The sequence below is a fragment of the Pyrus communis genome, chromosome 10, assembly GCF_041283825.1.
Source record: "Pyrus communis isolate YQ-2024b chromosome 10, ASM4128382v1, whole genome shotgun sequence".
NCBI classification, from domain to species: domain Eukaryota; kingdom Viridiplantae; phylum Streptophyta; class Magnoliopsida; order Rosales; family Rosaceae; genus Pyrus; species Pyrus communis.
In genome coordinates, this window is record NC_142574.1 from 2953249 (window position 1) to 2974201 (window position 20953).

A 20953-nucleotide genomic window follows, 5' to 3' on the forward strand; every position below is an offset into this window, starting at 1 on the left:
TTAACGGCTAAAGTTATTATAATTTTTAAAGGGCCGTTGGATCAAATTTTAAAGGTCCGGATTGATTAATTGGGTGGATTTGGTGGAAGAGATATGGAGATGATCCTTTTCAAGAGAGAGCATATATATATATATAAACTATGATGAAAACTTTGTGGGTTGTACTAGCCTTTAGCGGCCTTAGTTTGTTTGTACCGTGCGTGGAGCGACTTAATTCGTCTCAAATACAAGCTGTTGCCATTATATATTAACTGTGCGAAGTGGAAGGATATGGTTATTTAGTTTTAAAGTTTAGTGGTACTTCTTTTCTTTAGTAAAAGAAAGGAATTACATCATTTGTTTTAAAAAAGTTGATCTTCCTAGCATTATTTATTTTTATCACCAATCGTGTGGGAATAGTTGTATAGCAGGATTACCCCTAGGCAACGGTCAAAGTGCTCCATGTTATTTATGCGAAGGAGTTGAAGATTTAGTACAGGGAATTGTTGGATAGCAGGTTATAAAGTCCATACAATTAGAGCCCTTTGAATTTCTTTGCAAGAGAAGAGTTATATGGAAAAGCACCAGCAAATATACAGAAATGAAGGGAACTTGAGGTTTATAGTTCATCTATTCAGTCAATTTCTTAATATCGATACAATTGAGTAGTATGAAAGCTTTAGTTAATACTATGCGGTATTTATAATGAAATTTTGGCTTAAAACGGTCTTTCACAATTAACAACTCCATCTCATTTTAGAAAGAAGAACGCGTGTCAAGTTTTTGTATATACTAGCCTCTTGTATGTTAAATTAAGGTTTTTATGGTTTTTTACAAAAAAAAAAAAATACAAAAAGAATCCAAATTTTTTATTAAAAAAAAAAAAAAATCATTTGAACATAAATTAGAAGTTAAACATAAACCCCACGTTAGTCGGGGTTTTGTTATTTTTTTTCTAAAGTTTAAATTCATTCAAAACTAATCTTTGTTGTAATGTTTATTTATTTATTTATTTATTTATTTTTAAAACGTGATATTATTATTATCTACATTAAGAAAAAAGAGATAAGCTTAGCCTCACAATGAATGAGATAACAATAATGTGGTTCAAATTTGCATTTGGCAATAATCTAAACGATCTCTCACTTACAAGTGAAGAGGAATGCCATTAGATCGTAATACTAAGTGGATTGTTGAATATTTTAACTTCTTTTAGTTCAATTGTAATTTTAAAATTCTTAAGGAGCAATTTATGGTACTTTAAATGTTTCACCATTTTAGAGTGCTCCATTATATATACACCTCTTACCACATGCTCATGCTTGTGGTAATTTACTCTTTTACATTTTATCTTTTACTTGTAATTTTATTCCTTTTATTTTTGTCTTAAATATTTTTTATATTTTTATTTTAAAAATTAAAGGACAAAATAGTCAACTGTATGTGTAGTTTTATTCTGTTAGTAGATTATTTTTTAAGTTAAAATTTAGTTTTAAAATTTAGTTAATCTTAATTTAGGTGGGATATTTTTAGAATGATGAACATTTAACATTTTTTGCCTTCTGACTTTATATACTAACATATATCCAGACACAACATTTTTATTTTTGTTTTTAAATTGGAAGGCGAGAGGAAGAGAGTGAGACACAATGTGGGAATGGGAGTGAGACACAATGTGGGAATGGGAGAGAGGGGAATTGGTATATATATCACATCTTTTTTCTTATCTACCTCTGTGTGTTTTATACTACCTGTGTCATGGATAAATTGTATTATCTACCTATCACACATTATTGATAATTTGTCCCAAGTTAATTGTGTTTATCTACCTGTATCATAGGTTATCTTGTTCTATCAACCTTATACCATGGATTAATAGTGTGCACACACATTAGTTCTTGATATTCTAATTCAAATTAAAAGTATTTATCTACCTATACCATAGGTTTTTGTTCATTGCTTATATTACAAGTTTTTGTTCATAGTCTACCTATATCACATGTTTTTGTTCATAGATTTTTTCATATGTTTTATATATATCATTCATTTCAACTTAAGTCGTGGGTTTATAGTCATACACATGAACTTACTTTTAAATTTTTTTTCCTTAAATTGTGGTTAGACTGAGGAATTCGAAGAATCAAATTTTGAAATTCAAATTTGAGTAAATAATGCATAAATTAGGAAATTTAAATATTTATTTATTTTTACTATAAAGGGCAAAACGGGAATAAGATGAGATTAATTAGACCTAAACTAGGAAGAATATCTAACTGGACTCAATCCAAAAGTAGTTGATTTTTTGGACCTGAATCTAAATGCCCCTACTTTTTAATGAGGTTGGCAGTTAAGGATAGAGAGAGGATGTGCGAGTTTAGAGTATAGCGATTGAGTGACATGGTTCAGAAAAAAGGAAAATGATCCTCACCGGATCCTTTTCCTAGGGATCCCATGATCATGACCGTTCATCGTACATCGTGAAATCAGTTTTCGTTAGGTACTATTTATATTTAATTTTAAATTTTAAATTTTGAAATGATTTCTGACCGCACGATATACGATGAACGGTCACGGGATCCTTAGGATCCCCAAGAAAAGGATCCGTCGAGGATCCTTTTCCCAGAAAAAAAAAATAGTAAAAAGTTGCTTGTGTTAATGCCCACATTTTTTTCTTTTCTAATTTTTTTTTTCAGTTATGTATTAAAAGTTATAATTGTAATTCTATTGGTTTTTGATTGAAAGAATTTTATTATTAATATCTATTTTAGATGTAGTTTAGATATTAATAATTAATAATTTGTAAATCTAACCTAGGGACTTTACTTGACTTGGATTTTCTTACAAAATAGTCTTAAAAGATGTTTGTGGAAGCCCAAAAAACGTTACGGTCACGGAATGTCTAGAAGTAAGATTTCTAAAACGTTGCCTTGCACAGTAAACCGATTAGAACGCAAAATTCTAGCTGAATCTCATGAGGTGCCCAAGATAACGAAAACAGGTATGCTACTCTTCGTCGACCCCTGTAAGTCTTTCTCCTTCCCCGGCTCGTCACTTCAAATTGACAATTTCAACTCACAAACCTCAGCTTTTGCTAAACCTTCAAGTTATAGCTCGTTTTCCACGGTTGGGTTGTCGAAAAGTCTGAAAATTTGTAGGAATTTTCCCGTTTGGCGAAGAACCCGGGTTACGTTTTGCTCTACGAGTGAGGTGTATGATGTTTTTCCAATTATCCATTTGGGTAACAAGTTTGAAGGGGATGGGATTGAAGAGAATGAAGAGTTTGAGCTGCTTGTTAAGCCTTCCCCTGTACTTATGAGTAATGGGTCTGCTTCAGAAGTGCATAAAGATTCCAAAAAACCGGATGAAGACTCCGAAAAGGTCGATAAAGACGAGGCATTGGCGCCTTTCTTGAAGTTTTTCGCTCCGAGAGATAGTGGGGATGGAGATGGAGTGGAAGAGAAGGGAGGTGAGGCGGGAGTTTTTGAGGAAGAAAGTGAATTGGATGGTGAAAATGAGGGAGCTGAGAACGTTAATGTGGAGTATTACGAACCGAAACCGGGTGATTTTGTGGTTGAAGTTGTTTCAGGTAATGAGAATAAACTCGACGTGAATGTGGGGGCAGACTTGTTGGGTACAATGCTGACTAAGGACCAAGGAGGTGCTGCCTTGTATGACAGAGATGGATTACTTGTTATGTGATACGAATTATGACACCGAAGAGATTATGGTCAGAGGGAAGATGGGGATTGTGGCAACTGAAGCTGTGATGAGGGGACCTGTGCCGGAAGGGCCAGTTGTTGAAACCGGCACTGTTTTGTTTGCTGAGGTCCTTGGAAGAACACTCAGTGGCAGGCCTTTGCTTTCAACTAGACGCTCTTTAGGCGAATTGCTTGGCATCAAGTGAGGCAGGTTCTTATCTCACTTTGTTTTGTTTCTTTCCTATTCATTGGACATGGCATTGGCAATTTTTATGGTGAATTCTTGTGCTTGCTGCATGACTTAATGTGTGCGTTTTCGGATTATCTTGCCTTTGCTGTTATTTTTTAGACCATATTTATCTGTTAATTCGGAACTCTTAAGTCTTTTATTATCATGACTTCATGATACTTGATTTTCTCTTCGCAACTACTACGTTGACTGTAGCATTTAGCTCATGACACTCTGACTGGTGATGTTGGGTGAGAATGTATTCCAAATTTTTCCTAAAGCTTTTCGACATGATGTACATTTTACAATTTGGTTCATTAGGGTGTCCGAGCTTTCCTTCCAAAAACTTACTTAATGAGTAAAGTGAACAACTTCACTGAATTGTGAGAGAATGCAAGTTGATGGTTTTGTGGAATGTGTGTGCGCGTATATATTTTCAAGCAGTGTTCATTTAGCTACATTTCCGGTATGATTTGTATTTCTTTATGTTAATGCATCCAAGCCATCAATCAGTACTGATATCATGTATCCACTGGAACTACTTCTTTCTATGACACTATCAACGTCAAATGAAGCAATTTCTTTGAGATGTCAGTATTATTAAGAGATGAAAATACAAGAATAATAATTGGAAATTCTATATACTTTTGATAGTCCAACCAGCCAGAGTTACCATTAACATCAATGCTTGCTTGTGCATGCTTGAAGCACTTGAAACACTGGAAACAATCCATTATACACTGTTTTCTTAAAGCCAGTGTTTCATAATGATAAGAGTGTGCTTTAGCCTTAAAGTATAGTGAAGGCAATGAGGATACTTAAGAGCGTGGATAAGGCAATTATATCTCTACAAATATCAAGAATTTTCATTTAGAAGTTTTTCTCATTTTCATCAAGATTCCACATTTGTTGAACTTTTTGTCATCTTTTGAACATATATTATAGTTAATCAATGTGTCCGTGATGTGTTTGAACTTAAGTAAGATTTTTAAATTGAAGTTTGAAAATCTTCTTTCTGGTGAAGCTATTTGTACAAGTATTGAGACTAGGAATCAGCAACAGGGTAGGGTAGGCCGGGTATTCTCATCTCACTCAGCCTCTTAATGTGGCACCAACACCTTTTCATTATTTAACTTTTTCCTTCTAATATAGTTTCATAAATTTGATTTGTTAATCTGCTTCTTGCATATATTTCCTAATGGTGTAGGTGGGTTGCCGGATGCATGTGCAGATTACTCGAATAGACGAAGCTAAGAATGACTTAGTATTGAGTGAGAAAGAAGCTTGGGTCAGTTAGGATATTGACACTTAAGTTATTCATGTTCTTTTGTTGCTTTGAGTGTTCTCTCATTTTTTATTTTTGGAATTTATGATCTTATTTTTCTTCAGAACTAACATCGGTTTGCTATATACTGTTACAGGAACTGTTAAACGTTAAGGAAGGAACACTTTTGGAAGGAACCATTAAGAAAATATTTCCATATGGAGCTCAAGTGAGGATAGGAGAAACTGACAGGAGGTATGCTGGCTTTAAAACTTACCTCAAAATCAGACTGGCTCATAGTTTCCCTGAATTTGTCTCTTTTGAAGAAATGTTGCATGTGTGTTGTTGTGCTTTTGAAAGATCAGAACGCCACAAATTGGAAGTAAAATAGCATTAGCTTTCAATGTATCTAAATGAATGAAGATGATCAGACGACATAATATTGTTATTCAGAATATAAATCAAAAGGCGTGTGCTATCCACACACCCCTTGTTAATTTCGACCCTTTGATCTTCTTCAATTCACTTGATCCAACGGTCGAAACTTAGAAGGGTGTTGAGAAGTAAAAAGGAATGTGTGGATATCACACCCCAATCAAAATTCCGAACTTTAAACTGAAAAGGCATGCAGTTATGTAATACTTTTTACCTAATGGTTGCTCAGAATTGCCCCATTCTGAAAAGTTTCAGAACTTCAGCTGATTCTTGAAGATTTATTCTGGTAGTTTGAAACGTATCACAAAGATAATATATCTATATGCAAGGTGAAATGTATCACATTCCTGTAGCTTGCAAAAGTGTGTACAAGTTATTTATGCATGAGCCTCGCACCAGTAAACAAAAATGGAAGACCTTCAGTTCAGTGGACAGATGATGATCGTGTTGGAAAAAAGGCCTTTGTGTTCTCTGGTGGAAAAGGCAGTCACGATGGAGATAGGTCCCATAGCAGAGCTGCCATGTACTTTTCTCTGACGTCCACACTGGAGAAAAATAACATGCCTTGACAAGGTTTGTACAACAACATCTGTTGTTTCATAAAACATTTTTCATATGTTGAGGATTGCTCTAAGTACATTTTGTTTGCTGATGAAGCTTTTGTGAACCATGGTCTGAAGTTTCAGGTTCATGCCTTTTGTTTATTAGGTTCTGCAAAAAAGAGAGACAAAAACATCATGGTTCTTGGAAAACAAGAAAAGATGCAAGGCTTGCAGCATTCAATTTTTCTTGGCTTGTGGCATTGCAGGCCTTGAAAGTCCCAACTGATGCCGAATTCAACTTTTCTTGGCTTGCAGCATTGCTGGCCTTGAAAGTGAGTGTGGCCTCTTTTCATCAAACAGTGAGGTAGCACCATCCCCTCGTTTCGCCTGAGTATTAGGCAAAAGGTGACCGCTGTGCTCGCCGATCTTAAAGGCGGAATCCCCTGAAGATGATGCACTGATTTTTAATAAGTTAAGCAGGTATGCAAATTGGAAATGGTTCAAACTTGAAAAGTAACAAGAACCAAGGTGATGCTTAAGGTTGGCCTGTGATATTGGTAGTTCGAAAAAGCACTGTTTAACTTTGCCATTCATCTCAAACGCACACATTCCTTGATAGCGGACAGGTAAAAAGGGCAAACTATGTTGTTTTAGGACTAATCTTACATTTGAAGATCGGGAAATTCATAGTCTCATATATCTTCATCTGTAATTGAACTCTCATCTCCAGTATGATGGTGCACTCATGTCCTCGTTATGTATGAAAATTTGTTTCAGTGGGCTTGCATGTAAATATGTATGTAATCCTACCTGTTTTAGAATTGAACAGACACTAGCAAAGTAGTTCTTCGCAAATTGGACAAAAATGTCACCAACAGACACATTGCCATCTTTTTCAAACTCCTCACACCTATAAATTATAATACAGCAGACGTTAAAATATTCGAATTAAAAAAAAAACGCACACACAAAAATTTAAGGTTTGATACATTAATATATAAGGATTAAAAAGGATACCTTCTGAAAAACTCAGTTTCCCCCAAGTACCACCTAGCTTGTTTAATGCTAGATCCGAGAAAATCAAATCCAGCGTTCTCAGCAAGAGGAGAAACGTCTATGGTGCATTGTTTTCATTTTTGACACATACCCTGTAAATAACAGGTTTCTGTAAAAATAATTCCAATAAAAATTTGAATTCAAATAAAACATAAATAACTCAAAAACAACATACTTGATCAACGAAACTACGGAAAAACGAAGCAGCATTCTGATACTTAAGCAACCAAATGACGAAGCTGATCTTTAGTGAAATCAAGATGTTCATTATCACCAGCAATTTTTTTCAAGTATTGGAAGCCATTCAGAGCAACATCTTTAAAGACAGGAAAGCTTTTCAAATTTTCACAGCGATCAAGGTAAGATACAAGAGAATATATTTTTAGCATTGTATCTTACCATGACTGAAAAGCTTTACTATCTTTAAAGATGTTTCTCTGAATAGCTTCTAATACTTGAAAAAAAATTGCTGGTGATAATAAACGTACCGATTTCACTAAAGATCAGCTTCGTCATTGGGTGCTTAATTATTAGAATGCTGCTTCGTTTTTCTATAGTTTTGTTGATCAGGTATGTTGTTTTTGAATTATTTATGTTTTATTTGAATTCAACTTTTTATTGGTATTTTTTTTTTTGCAGAATTTATTGGTATTTTTTTTTTTTTTTTTTGCAGAAACCTGTATGCGTCAAAAATGAAAACAAGGTACCCGTAGACGATATCTATAAAATGCGAGAGTATCTGTAACAGGTTTCCATATCTATAAAATAGAGAGTATCTATAAAATGCGAGAAAAAAATAAAACAGAATCAAGAGTATCGTCAAGGGTAATTTTTAGTATCGATTTTCATCTTTTCGACGACCGACTTGCTACCAGTCATGCTAAGATAAAGAGTATCGTCAAGTTTCCATATCTTGTTTCAAAAAGAAAAATTATGGGTATACAGCTGAGGAAGTCAAAATGAAAAGAAATTGGAAAGAAGAAAAGAGAGCGTTACCTGAATTGAAACCGCCGATTCTTCTGTCCACCGCACCCGAGCATGTTTAGGGTTTATTATATAGCGACTCTTTTTTCTTTTTTTCTTTTTTTTTTTGAAAGAAAAGCATGGTGCTCAGAGGATCATGGGCACATGGGCCATATTTGCAATTGGGCCTCCATCTGGCGCATCAGGACCGAATGAAAATCAAGCCCGAATGAAACACAAAAAAAAAAAAAAACAAGTAGGAATGTGTGAACATCAAAATTGTTAAAAATTAATTAATAAAAAAAAATGAAACACAATCCAAAAATTTTCTTAGGTTGTTCTATTTCTATGCAACTTTTTATTCGTTTTGTGGTTGTGCAGAAACCTGTTGTCTATAGGGTGAATGTAAAAAATGATAATGATGCACCATTAGACATTCTTATACGGACAACTCGGGTTGCAACTTTCTTGGATCCAACTAAAAACAGGCGAAGAGCTTTCTGGTTGTAATCAATTTTTAAAGAAATATCTTTCTTTTTAATGGTTTTTGAAATTTCTTTTTAATGCCTTTCTCTTTTGAAATTTCCTTTTAAAAAGAAATATATTTCTTTTTAAGGCGAAGACCTCCATCTCCAACTTTTGCAGTCTAGAAGACGTCCTGATTGGAGAATGAGAGCTAGATGAAGAAGAAGTTCCCTCGAGGTCTCGAATTTGACCCTCTCTTAAGCCATAGAATTCTTTGCCTTTTCGTTGGTCATCCCCATCCATTAACACTTGTAGAGACACTTGTGGATCACGTGTCAACTCCTTCATTGATGTGTTTGGTTGCTATTGGAAGATGTTAACAAAATACTCGTCCTTTTTCTGTGATATAGAAGTCTACAAAAAAAAAAAAAAAAAGACCCAATTAAGATAATCGATCATATTAGTGTAAAGAAATTTGGAATTTAAAATATAAACGAAATACTTACATACAAATATCTAATCTTAAACCCTAGAACTAGTACACACATACCATGCGTACACATTTATACTGTAGCCGTCAGATCAATCTGAACGGTGGGTATAAAGCCTTAAAATTAAGTTAATAATTTCCTAAAAAAATTCCCAGTTCTTTCTCAGTTCCCCTCCCCGGCCGCCATCAATCCCCGCCTCTCCCCGGCATATACCTCCATCGAAACCACCACCTTTCCTTCCATCTGATACTCTGAGAGAGAGAGAGAGAGAGAGAGAGAGAGAATGGGTAAGAACGAGAAGACGGGTCTGGGTAGGGCTCTGGTGAGACAGCACAACCAGCTGGTTCAGCAAACGAAAGAGAAAGGCCTGATGTACAAGAGGCAGCAGAAGAAGGTTCTCGAATCCGTCACCGAAGTCAGCGACATCGACGCCATCGTCGAACAAGCTGACGAGGCCGACCGCCTCTTCTCCCTCGACCACCCTGCCCCTAACCTCCTCATCGACCTGTAAGTTCTGTTTTATTTCCCCCTTTTACCCCTCCAATCAATCAAATTTTCCAAATTCCTCTGGTTTTTTTGGGATTATCGAATTGATTTTTATGTAATTTTGCTATGAGAGAAGAGATGGAAATGAGATAACCCCGGAGCAGGGGAGGGAGCAGAAGAGGAAAGAGGAGGCCTTGCACGCCGGAAGTCTGCGGGTGCCGCGGAGGCCTGCGTGGACCCCTCAAATGTCTGTGGAGGAGCTGGATAACAATGAAAGGCAAGCCTTCTTGACTTGGCGCAGAAGCCTTGCCAGGCTTGAGGAGAACGACAAGCTTCTCCTTACTCCTTTCGAGAAGAACCTCGATATTTGGAGGCAGCTATGGCGGGTTGTGGAGCGTAGCGATTTGGTAAGATAGGCCAATGGCCTTGTCTCTGTTTCAATGTCACTATGAATCATTGTTGTGTAATAATATTGTGCTGTATTTTATTTCAGCTTGTGATGGTTGTTGATGCGCGAGACCCGCTGTTCTATCGCTGCCCTGATCTTGAGGTAATGTTATCAATTTTGTCATCCGTTTACATTACCTTGTCGTGTTTGTTGACAAATGGATGATAGGTGGATAAGCACATTGTTTAACCTTTGAAATGTGATTAATTGGTGGCAGTGCTTGATAGCGATATAGGTTTCAAAAATTACGAATGTGACAAAATTACTTAACACTCATTGGTTCTAGAAACAAGAACATTCACTTGTGAGGTTTCAAAAGAACAAGTTGTTACTGTTAACCGTGTGTTTAGTAACATATAGAGTGCTAACAGGATTAAGTTAGTTTATACCTGTTACAAAGAAAGAGATGTTGTAACTTTTTGCCATCATTCTTGATGGTGAGTCCCTTCCATTGAATTTTCAGGGGACAAGTCGTTTAAAGTTTTCTACCAAGATACTTTGAAATGGAGAAACCCTGAGCCTTTCCTTTTTAACTAGAGGATAACTTTGAATAACAGTACTTATCTTTACTTCATGCAGGTTTATGCACGAGAGGTCGACAAGCACAAAAGGACAATGCTTCTTGTTAACAAAGCAGATCTCTTACCTTTATCTGTTAGGTTCGTACTTTTGTAACCATGATCAGCTGGTCTGTTCTCCAACTTCACACCCTTCTAAAATATTTTTATTACTTGTTTTTTTTTTTTTTTCAGAGAGAAGTGGGCTAATTATTTCTGTTCGCAAGATATTCTCTTTGTGTTTTGGTCGGCTAAAGCCGCTACAGCAGCTACAGAAGGGAAAAATCTCAGTTCCCCGTGGACAGAAGATAACCTGCACGAGTCAGAAGACTCTGATACTAAAATATATGGGAGGATTGAGCTATTGGCTCGTTTACAATCTGAGGCAGAACAAATAGTCAGACTGAGGAAATCAGGATCCAATGATTCTCGAAGTGGAAGTGTTGTTGGAAATTCAGCTTCCAGTAATGTAGTTGTGGGATTTGTTGGATATCCAAATGTGGGAAAGAGCTCGACTATTAATGCCTTGGTAGGCCAGAAGAAGACAGGTGTTACCTCTACTCCTGGGAAGACAAAGCATTTCCAAACATTGATTATGTCTGATGAGTTAATGCTATGTGATTGCCCTGGATTAGTCTTTCCATCATTTTCAAGCTCTAGACATGAGATGATTGCTTCTGGTGTATTGCCAATTGATCGAATGACCGAGAATAGGGAGGCTGTGCAGGTAGTGGCCAATCGAGTTCCAAGACATGTTATTGAAGCGGTTTACAGGATTGATCTGCCCAAACCCAAATCCTATGAACTGCAGTCTCGACCACCTCTGGCAGCAGAATTTTTGAGGGCCTATTGTGCCTCTCGTGGTTATGTTGCCTCAAGTGGACTTCCTGATGAAACAAAAGCTGCCCGCCAAATTTTGAAGGATTACATTGATGGGAAACTGCCCCATCATCAAATGCCCCCCGGAATGACTGCTGAGGAAGATGATGTGGGAAACGTCTTACCTGAACATCATAAGTCAGGCTCCTCTGATGATGAAAACTCTGAAGATGATGAAGGTGAAGACGAGCCGGAGCTTGATCATGCCCTGGAAGACCTCAATTCATTTGACATAGCTAATGGGCTTGCTACCAAGAAGAAAGTCGCTGTCAGGAAGCCCACTGCGCCTCATAAACAACACAAAAAGACTCAGAGGAAAAAGGATCGCTCCTGGAGGGTAGGCAATGATGGTGGAGATGGAATGCCAGTTGTAAGAGTGTTTCAGAAACCAGCGAACACCGGTCCTGTTAAGGTTGGATAGTTTATTCATGCACCCTTAACCTTTATTCAGCTTCTTGTGCTGCAATTTGGAATCCGTATGGGTTATGTCTAATAGCAATCAAATTCTATTTCCTGTGCATGGGTGTCATCCCCATAACTTTGTTTCGGCCCAACCCACGACACCAAAAGGGGTGAGTGAAGAAAGTATAAGGAAGCATTTATGTAGCTGAAGAGTGGTTCTGTTTTTAGGACCGGGATTCTCTCAGGATCTCTTCCGGATCCTCCGGATCTTTCAATTCTGAAGCTGGGGGAGAGATGAAGAAAAGGGAAGAAGATGAACATGGGAAGGTTAACAGGGAAGAAGAAAGAAGAAGATGAAAAGGAGTAGGGGAAGATGGGTGAAGATGAGCAGGAGAAGGTGAAGGTGAACATGGAATTAATTTCTGGCCATTCAATTTTCGTTTGAACGGACAGGATCGAAGGATCCGTCGGATATGGACTAGTTGATTAAATCTTTTTGATTAAAAGTTAATTTTGAGATGCCCTTTTCTTTCTCATCCAATTGCAAAGCTGCATGTGTCACGTCACTTGGTATTGATCAACTAGAATTGTTAACCGTTAAGTGAGAAGTCATAGATTCGAATCTCATGAACGACGAGTATAAAATTAATTTATTACTCTTACCCCCTTAGCGTAAATATATCGTTATACTCAGGCGACAAAGGAAATATGATCTCAAACATCTAATAAACTCAATAATACACCACAAGTTTGCGTATTATTAATTTCATTCGTAGTTAATACCATAATGTGTGAATTTGGGTCCAAGCAGCGAAGAAGATCAATTTCCTCTGACAAAATACAAGTGCAAGGAAAGAAAAAGATGAATAGAAAACCTTTACGACAAGTAGCAACTATCAAGCGTGATCATAGGAATTAACTAGAGAGAGGCAATGGTGATGTTAGCACTGGGAGTGGTGGATTAGTATTTATATTTCACTTCTACTGGGGAACAAAAGTAAGGGTAAGTATGAAGACAAAAGAAAAAATTATATATAAATACACACATGATGATATATAATAGGCTTGGCTCCTCAAGAATTAAGGAGGAATTTTTTCTTAAAATACGTCGTGGCCAAGGGTGGATTCAGGGAGTTCTCTTGGGACATAAGTATGCCACAAACTGTTCGATGAAATATCTCTTAGGTATAATTCGACAGACATTGGCAAGTGATGCTCAGCAGACCCTGGGACAAGCCTTGGCAGGTCAAACTTGGCATCATGCCTTGGAAGCTATTGATAGAACTAGGATGATGATGAAATGTCTGGTAAGTGCTGGACTAAATTCCTCAATGAAAAAAAAAAAAAATTTTGAGTGTTGTGCGCACTTGAATTGTAACATCCCACATCACCCAGAGAAGTGATCCTTATATGTATATTCTTATTCCTACCTAGCACGAGGCCTTTTGGGAGCTCACTGGGTTCGAGTTTCGTAGGAACTCTGAAGTTAAACGAGAAGGGGGCTAGAGCAATCCCATGATGGGTGACCCACTGGAAAGTTGCTCGTGAGTTCCCAAAAACAAAACCATGAGGGGTGACCCACTGGAAAGTTGCTCGTGCTATGGTGGTAGAGCGGGCCCGGGAAGTGATCCGTCCCGGGCCGGGATGTGACATGAATATTTTACATTGGAACCCTATAAGGTTAGAGTTCTAGATCTGCCAATGGTCGTGTCCTATTCACAAAATTTTGTTCTTATAAATCTATGGTTGAAATTGTTCATATTATAAATTAATATGTAAAAATCATTTCTACAAAAGATCAATTAAAACTAAGATCGCTTAGTTATCAAACTGTATAAAAACAAATGACATATTCGGTAAAAGCATTACAAATTGTTTATCTATTTGTTACAATTGATTGATTAAACGATTTTAATTTTGTTTTGTTATTTATTATTATTATTTTTTGATGAGATAATCTGTAAATTTATACTAGACAAAACGAATACTAAAAATATGGATACTAAAAGTATATGTTCTTACTATTTTATCCAAAAAGAGTGATTTTCTCTCCGTTGAGAGGCTTTCTCTTTTCCTAAGAGTCTTTCCCACTGATTGTGTGAGTTCCCCGTCATATAAATCCGTTGCCGCCAGCTCTCGTTGTGACGGGGGTGGAGGAAAACTTTTCCTTTTGTTCTTTGTTTCTCCTTTTCAGTACTTATGCTAACTTTTGCCCCAGATGTCTTTCCCGCTTTACCCAAACTTTCTCTCCTCTTGGGCGTCCGTCTTCCCCAACCACTTTCATTTCAATTTGCAGTAGGTTTTCATCGCAATTTGTTGCAACCATTCGAGAGGGTGCGTAGGGCTTCGGTGGGCACATCAGCTCACATTGTTTAAAACACCACCTCCTTCTCTCTGTCTGCCTTCGATGGCAGTGTTGTTCATGGCAATCCCACGGGTGTTAGAGTTTAAGATCCTCTTGTCCCACATTGGTTAACAGTATTTTTTCACTAGCCTTTATATAGGCTTATTTCCTTTTCTTAGTAATTAGAACTTGGACCATTTGGAAATGGATTGAAGGCTTGGGCCTTATGGTTGTGTGGATTAGGCTTGAATATAATATAGCCTAAATACAATTAATATTAATTAATCAGATTCATTAATTTTAATTTTCGGATTAAGTTTTTAAATTAATTTATTAATAATATAGCCTAAATACAATTAATATTAATTAATCAGATTCATTAATTTTAATTTTCGGATTAAGTTTTTTAATTAATTTATTAATTAAAAAACGTTTTGATTAAAAGACACAGCTATTAGAAAGAGTTGTACTTTTTGATTAAAAGATACAGCTATTAGAAAGAGTTGTGTGCTTTCAAATACACTAAACAGGTATTTGAAAGGATGTGAAACGGCCTATATATTTGCAATCACATTATCCAAGTGAGAATGATCTTTTCTTCCCTCCTTGTCTTCCGTACAAAATTTCTAGAGAGTAAACACACAAAGCAATTCGCTAGAATTCTATAATCCAGTGCGGGTTGTAGAATTAGGTTGTTGTATCCTGGTTGAGCAGACGATGTAGAACCAAAAGCACAAGAGTGGGACGAAAATACTGTTCGAAGGACATAGCTTTTACGCTAGCCTCTACCTTCTGTGATCAAGTTAGTATCATTGATATTTTTATATTAGTTTATGTATTTATTGTATAATTTCATTCTGCACATCAAGTATATTTGGTTAATAAAATATTGGAAATCAAGTTCTGTTTAATTCTGTTATTTTTTGTTTATTTCTAAATTGTTCTCCAACAACGGACTTCTTCCAATTTCTGGCTGAGATCGGGGCGGCTTTCGTGGCTGGTTTTTGCGGAGCTGCTTGATTGATTATTGGCATCTGTTGGAGGAAGTGTTGTGAGTTGATCGTGAAACACTATTACGGTGGTGTATGCTGCGGTCGAGAAGTTTCTTCTGTTCTGTCTATAGTGTTAGGCTCTTGGTTGAGCTTTTTTCGGTTAGCTGCGAGTCCATTTGTGTTTCTGGTCTTGTTTTGTTAGTGGGCCTCTGTTTGTAATATATTGTTTGGAATACAATCTTTTTCTTTATTCGGAAAGGTTTTACCCAAAAACAAAAAAAGAGTGAGGACTAAATTAATGTAGAATATATGTTTAGGAGTAATGTAGAATATATGTTTAGGAGTAATGTTATTCATACCATATTTTTATACTACATTTCTATATGAACTTAGGTGACATCTGATGTGGACAGCTATATCATTTGAAAAATTTGCAAAATCCGAGAAAATAAAGAAGAAAGACTCCTCGTATACGACAATAATCATTTAATTAACTATTTTTTTAATTATTAGTTTATTAAATAATGAACTAAATTTAAAAATCTGATTAATTCAAATGATGTGGCTGTTCACATCAAATGCCACCTAAGATGGTATGAAAATGTGGTACAAAAATATAATATGAATAACATTACTCTATGTTTAGTAATTATGCTTGAAGAAAGAATCAGGAAAATAATACATGTATTTATGCAAAGAAGTCTTCCTTCTATTGACCCAGAACAGGATTCCAGCAAGATGTCTCTTAAAATTTAGCTTAATTTGTTCGTCTTAGTGTTTAAGTTAAGGGCCCTTACCAACCCTAGGTACCCTACAATTTCAGAGATTAATTTATTTTCTGCATCAGGCACTTACATACACATATTCGATTCGATAATAATTAGTCTGCGGTGCGGCTGATTTTGTCGTCTTCATGTTTTTGTTCTCTCTTTTTCTATTCCATACGGATGATTTTCCATTTCATTTATATTAAATCCTAGATCTGTTTGTCATGCCCTAACTAATTAGGGTTTGGGGCTCCATGATACAATTTTAAAAGAAGAAAATATAGCCAAGAAAGTCATCCCCGTGATAGAAAACAGTTTAGGCATCCTCATGTGTGATAATGAGACAAGCTTTGTCTGGCAGCGCAAGAGCTGAATTTGTCCATCGGTGGGATTTCAAAGATTGTCTAGGGGCCTACTGTCGGAACCAAATCTCATCGGTTCAGAGGGGACGTTGAATGTGCCGAAGCAGACTCAATTGACAAAACTCTTAAGGATATGCCAACACTTGAGTCATTTATGCGAGTTGAATATTAAACGCGAGAAGAGATGTCTTCCCATAAATCATGCCAGCAGAGGTGTCAGTAAAGGTGACACCCTTGCCGGGACTAGGTGTTCTCCACGCCTCACGTGATGAACTCATGTAAACCGAAGCAATAGACCACTTCCACTCAGCAAGCTTAATGATATAGCCCAAATGAAATCCACAAGTCCAAAAGAGCTCGCATAAGAGATTTGCCCAGCACGGCCATGCAAGGAAAGAACCAACATGATCTTCAAGGGATAACGATCCTTATAATCATTGCTCAAAAATATGTCATGTCCTCCAACGCTAGTTAAGAGTTGTCCCTTAACAAGACTCTCAATTGATGCTATTCATCACGTATCCCATAATCAACAATTGTTGGCTAAAGAGATCGGATAATGTGGTGTGCTAACCAACCACTTCGGGAGTGTCACACGTGCCCTAACGAATCATTCACAAGTCCATGGCTAGCACTATATAAAGGCATGTTCATTTTCATGCATAAAAATGGTAATTGTGTTTTATTCTCCTTTATTAAGTTTAACTTAGGCATATATGGGTTTTTAGCTTACACTGACTACACCGTTGTGACAAAGCCTTTCTTATCTTAACAAAAAAATGATAAGGTTTTTAGAAGCATAAATACCGAATGCAAGAAATTGTAACTCGAGTAATAGTTAAGAGTATTCATTTCTATATGTTTGACCCCTCGTCCACTATTATATATAAAAAAATGATAACATCTAGTGCTAAATCATTAACGATAATAATAAAACAATATTTAAGATACTGTAAAGTGCAAACCCACTTCCATGCTGGTATGTTATACCTGTCCACTCCCCTGCTTATGGCTCTGACTAATAAGGAAAATTAAACACGTAACCACATATTTAGATGATAAAGCTCTTCATACCATATTAAATATTAATATAGACCCTATAGAAATTAAATTTAAAAATATTGGTACTATTATCACAAATACTCTATACTCAGCAAAACAGCAGTGCGACCATTTTCATTGTTAACTACTCAATCGTGTCGTATTATTTTGACATGCATTCATTTTCTCAATTCATTGGAGAGATTAGATTCCATCACTGGTGAGATAGCTAGGGCCATGATAATATCTGTTTTCTTTATTTACAACGATACATATAACTCAATGATATAAATTTTATATAAGACCGTTGTAAAAATTTAATAAATTTTTGTATGCAATATGTAACTGTTGATTTTTCAGACCACTCAGTGATACGTACATAAAATAAAAATAAAAATTTGTGAAATTTATTGAACGGTTGTATCTTTTAGACTCTGTGAGTCAAACTCCTTGCACTCAGACTTCAATACTACAAAATTACAGAGCTTTACAATTATTATATTACGACTAAAAATATTGTATAACCCCAGATGTAGCGGCCAATTGTACCCCTTTTATGTGTGTCTTGCTGCTTTAACCCTCAACCCCTCCTATTTTTAAACGTTCATTATATATGTAGCCCTAAACCCCTACAATTTCAATATCTTGCTTGACAATCAAAATAATGACTTAATTATACTTCAAACTTAAGGAATATGAACCTGCATTCATTTCCAATTTAACATCTAATTACATTATTTTTTTCGACTATGTATTGGTCAATATTACGTGAGAATCTTACTCCTATTATGTGAGAAATGCTAATAGTTTAATATCAATTGTCGTGTCAACATTATAAAACAATATTGTGTAAAAAGTATGAGGTAACAAATAGTACATAGAAAGTCTGATTTTTGAGAAAATCTCCTTAGCATTTCTCATTGGTCAATACTATGTACCAACCACTTAATATTTGAAAATTCATGTGGTTAATGCCACCAATTATAAATTGATGGATTACAATCACTTGAAATGCTTGTAGCTTAAGTTTAGCCGACATCATGTATAGTGAATAAGCTATCCCTGACCTCACTTACGATATATAGATCTCAATCAAAATTTCCCTCTCCTTCCAATTCCCAAAAAAATACTAGTTTGAACAAGAGTAGAGAAATTATAATTTGATACATATCCACAAATTTCTTCCATATACTATATACGGGTGATTACTGATCAAGTTCACATCACATCTCCGTTAGTTTCAATTGAAAATGTAAAGTGATGATGTTTGTGAAGAGATCGATACTCCTTTACGAATGACAGAACTTTTATAGTGAATTATTAAAGGACATATATTTGTGCGGGACGAAAATAGAACTGATATATGAAACAACTGTATCCATCAACCGCCGAAGCCGAAGACATAAAAAATGAAGGAAATTGAAGAAAATACAAGGAATTTAATGAGAAACAATACTCATTTCATTCATCATCATCCCCCTGTGTCAGCTGGCTATTTAAGGAACACATAAACAATATACAGACTCTCTAGAAGGTTCTTGACGAACCATTTAACACTATCTTAATTGTAGGATTTAGGCTCAAAATAACAGAAGACACATGTTTTAATTAAGATCCTAAGAGACTCCATAGCCTTGCTAACGAGGTTGTTTTGCTATTGTAACCTAAAAATGTCGAAAAACTGAGCTCCAATATGTTAGCAATTTTAACTTTGAGAACAATCACTGGATTTAGTGAGGAGGAAATAAAAAAATAGCACGCTGATCAAACTTCTATTTGCTAAGTACTCTTCTACTTGAACCTCTGCATTCAGTCCTTCAGTAACTATGGCCAAATTGCGCAGCGGTGAAATATACGGTGAAGCATTGGACTGAAAAAATTCTGGCAGCAGGGATTTGAGATTTCCTTGGTCAACTGCCTATTCAGCAACTGATTTTCATGTCTCGGAGATGGAGAATTGATGGAAAAATGAGTAGTAATGGACAACGACTAGGTTAAGGGTCACTATAGTAATTTTCTTTCTTTTTCTTTGAAAAGAAGATATTATCTACATTAATGGGAATTGGGTGGGTTTAACCTCACAATGGGCTAGTAATAATATAGTTCAAATTCGTTTTTGACGAGAATCGAGTCTAAGATCTCTCACTTACAAGTGAAGAGAAATACCATTAAACCGTAGTACTACGTGACAAGGATCGCTATAGTAATTAGAATATGAGCATCATATCTAACCGATATCCATTAGTAACTGTTGAAGAGGCTTAAGATGTTATTTAATAAGCCTTTGGTACACAACTGTCCTAGTTTTTCTCTTCTTTGATACAAGTGATGTTGAGAGAATAAAGATTATAAATTGAGACCTTGGTTGCAAAGGTGAATCATCTTTACCAACTAAGTTACAAATCCTTTGGGTCAAATTTAAGATGAAAAAGATACTGTTTTTTTTGTCATAATATATTTTCTCAAAGTAGCATTAACAAATCTTTAGAGCATGTCCAATAGGAGATCCACAATGCCTTTGAATATGCATTTTACATTTCTCACAGACCGAAAAGCTCTCCAATGAATTTTTTTTTCAAGGGATGTAAAATACCCATTTTCTTGACCGATGCAAAATTGATATTTAAGTTATAACATCCTCATTTAAGGCATTGTACATCTTTCATTGTAGATGTTGTTACATCTTTTACGTGCTCATGGGCGGCAAAATCGATCGTATTGGGTATTTGATTTGCAGGAGAGGGAGAGTGAAAGGGAGAGGGAGAGGGAGAATAATAAGATGAATATATATCGTGCCGCTGAATCGTTTAGAATACAGTCAAAAACCTAAAACCCTAATCGTGCATTGTGCCCTAATATATTCAGAAACCCTCTCTCTCCTCTCTCCTCTCTCCCTCCCCCTCTCTCTCCTCTCTCCCTCCCCCTCTCTCTTTCATGTGATGATGTAAATTTTCTTTTGCCCGCCCCACTCCCAAAACAAACCCACTACCTCTCCCTCGGTAAACAAATCACAGCACCTCTACTTAATTTCACCCTACCACAGTAATCAGCAGTAAACAAATATAAACCCTAATGCTCCAATAAAAGTTCCTCTGTCTCCACGCTAACCCTAAAGCCCGACTCCTCTCCCTCCTTATAATATCCAGTAAGGTCGCATAGTTTATTATGCAGGAAAAAGACATTGAAAATGGTTTGCTTACTTCAAACAAACCCTTTAAACTTTCGCAATCTTCCATGCCCCCTTCTCTGCCTCACTCCAATATTATCATTCATCAAAGTCTTTTAATTTCTCTTCCCTAGGCAGCAGGCACTCTCTCCTCCTTGTGCCTGCCACCCCCATGCCCTAATAGACTCTGAAATTTTTGATTCTGTCTCGGACTAAATGCAAGTACTTATCTTATTACTTGGATTATCTATTTCTTTTGGCATCAAATTTACTAATTATTTTATTTTCTGATAACATCTCACTAACTATTTTATGGATAGCTTTTTTTTTATGAAAGTGAGATTCACTTACATAGATATCTCTTACCTCCATTATAATACAATCAAC

General features: G+C 36.1%; 1 protein-coding gene, 1 long non-coding RNA gene and 1 pseudogene across 7 annotated transcripts; 2 read left to right on the forward strand and 1 right to left on the reverse strand.

Annotated features, from left to right (window-relative positions):
* The first annotated feature begins 224 nt into the window (after positions 1-224).
* On the forward strand, positions 225-6940 carry LOC137727654 (protein PIGMENT DEFECTIVE 338, chloroplastic-like; annotated as a pseudogene). The gene is made up of 4 exons (XR_015952230.1): positions 225-3888; positions 5114-5194; positions 5328-5425; positions 5835-6940. The product of XR_015952230.1 is annotated as a protein PIGMENT DEFECTIVE 338, chloroplastic-like (transcript).
* On the reverse strand, positions 5446-8277 carry LOC137729354 (uncharacterized). Of its 4 annotated transcripts, none has more exons than XR_015952232.1 (3): positions 7165-8191; positions 5820-7057; positions 5446-5520 (listed from the first exon to the last, which is right to left on the reverse strand). It is a non-coding gene; the product is annotated as an uncharacterized LOC137729354 (long non-coding RNA). The 4 variants fall into 4 exon arrangements; XR_015952231.1 differs by lacking the exon at positions 5446-5520 and adding an exon at positions 8200-8277 and having other exon boundaries at positions 5905-7057; positions 7165-7961; XR_015952233.1 differs by lacking the exon at positions 5446-5520 and adding an exon at positions 8200-8264 and having other exon boundaries at positions 5905-7057; positions 7165-7312.
* Positions 8278-9207: 930 nt separating this feature from the next.
* On the forward strand, positions 9208-12426 carry LOC137728767 (GTPase LSG1-2). 2 transcript variants are annotated; one of them, XM_088677670.1, is made up of 6 exons: positions 9208-9629; positions 9745-10015; positions 10102-10158; positions 10636-10715; positions 10809-11904; positions 12063-12426. In XM_088677670.1, the coding sequence occupies exons 1-6, from the start codon at positions 9406-9408 to the stop codon at positions 12066-12068; spliced, it is 1734 nt and encodes a 577-aa protein (XP_088533796.1). In that variant the 5' UTR covers positions 9208-9405; the 3' UTR covers positions 12069-12426. The 2 variants fall into 2 exon arrangements, with proteins under 2 accessions (XP_088533796.1, XP_068323626.2); XM_068467525.2 differs by having other exon boundaries at positions 9211-9629; positions 10809-12426.
* The last annotated feature ends 8527 nt before the right edge of the window (positions 12427-20953 follow it).

Excerpts from the sequence above, each read along its gene's own strand:
- LOC137728767 (XM_068467525.2), top strand. The coding sequence starts at position 9,406 with ATGGGTAAGAACGAGAAGACGGGTCTGGGTAGGGCTCTGGTGAGACAG. Across the intron at positions 9,630-9,744 it reads CCTAACCTCCTCATCGACCT|AGATGGAAATGAGATAACCC; the intron begins GTAAGTTCTGTT and ends CTATGAGAGAAG. Across the intron at positions 10,016-10,101 it reads TTGTGGAGCGTAGCGATTTG|CTTGTGATGGTTGTTGATGC; the intron begins GTAAGATAGGCC and ends ATTTTATTTCAG.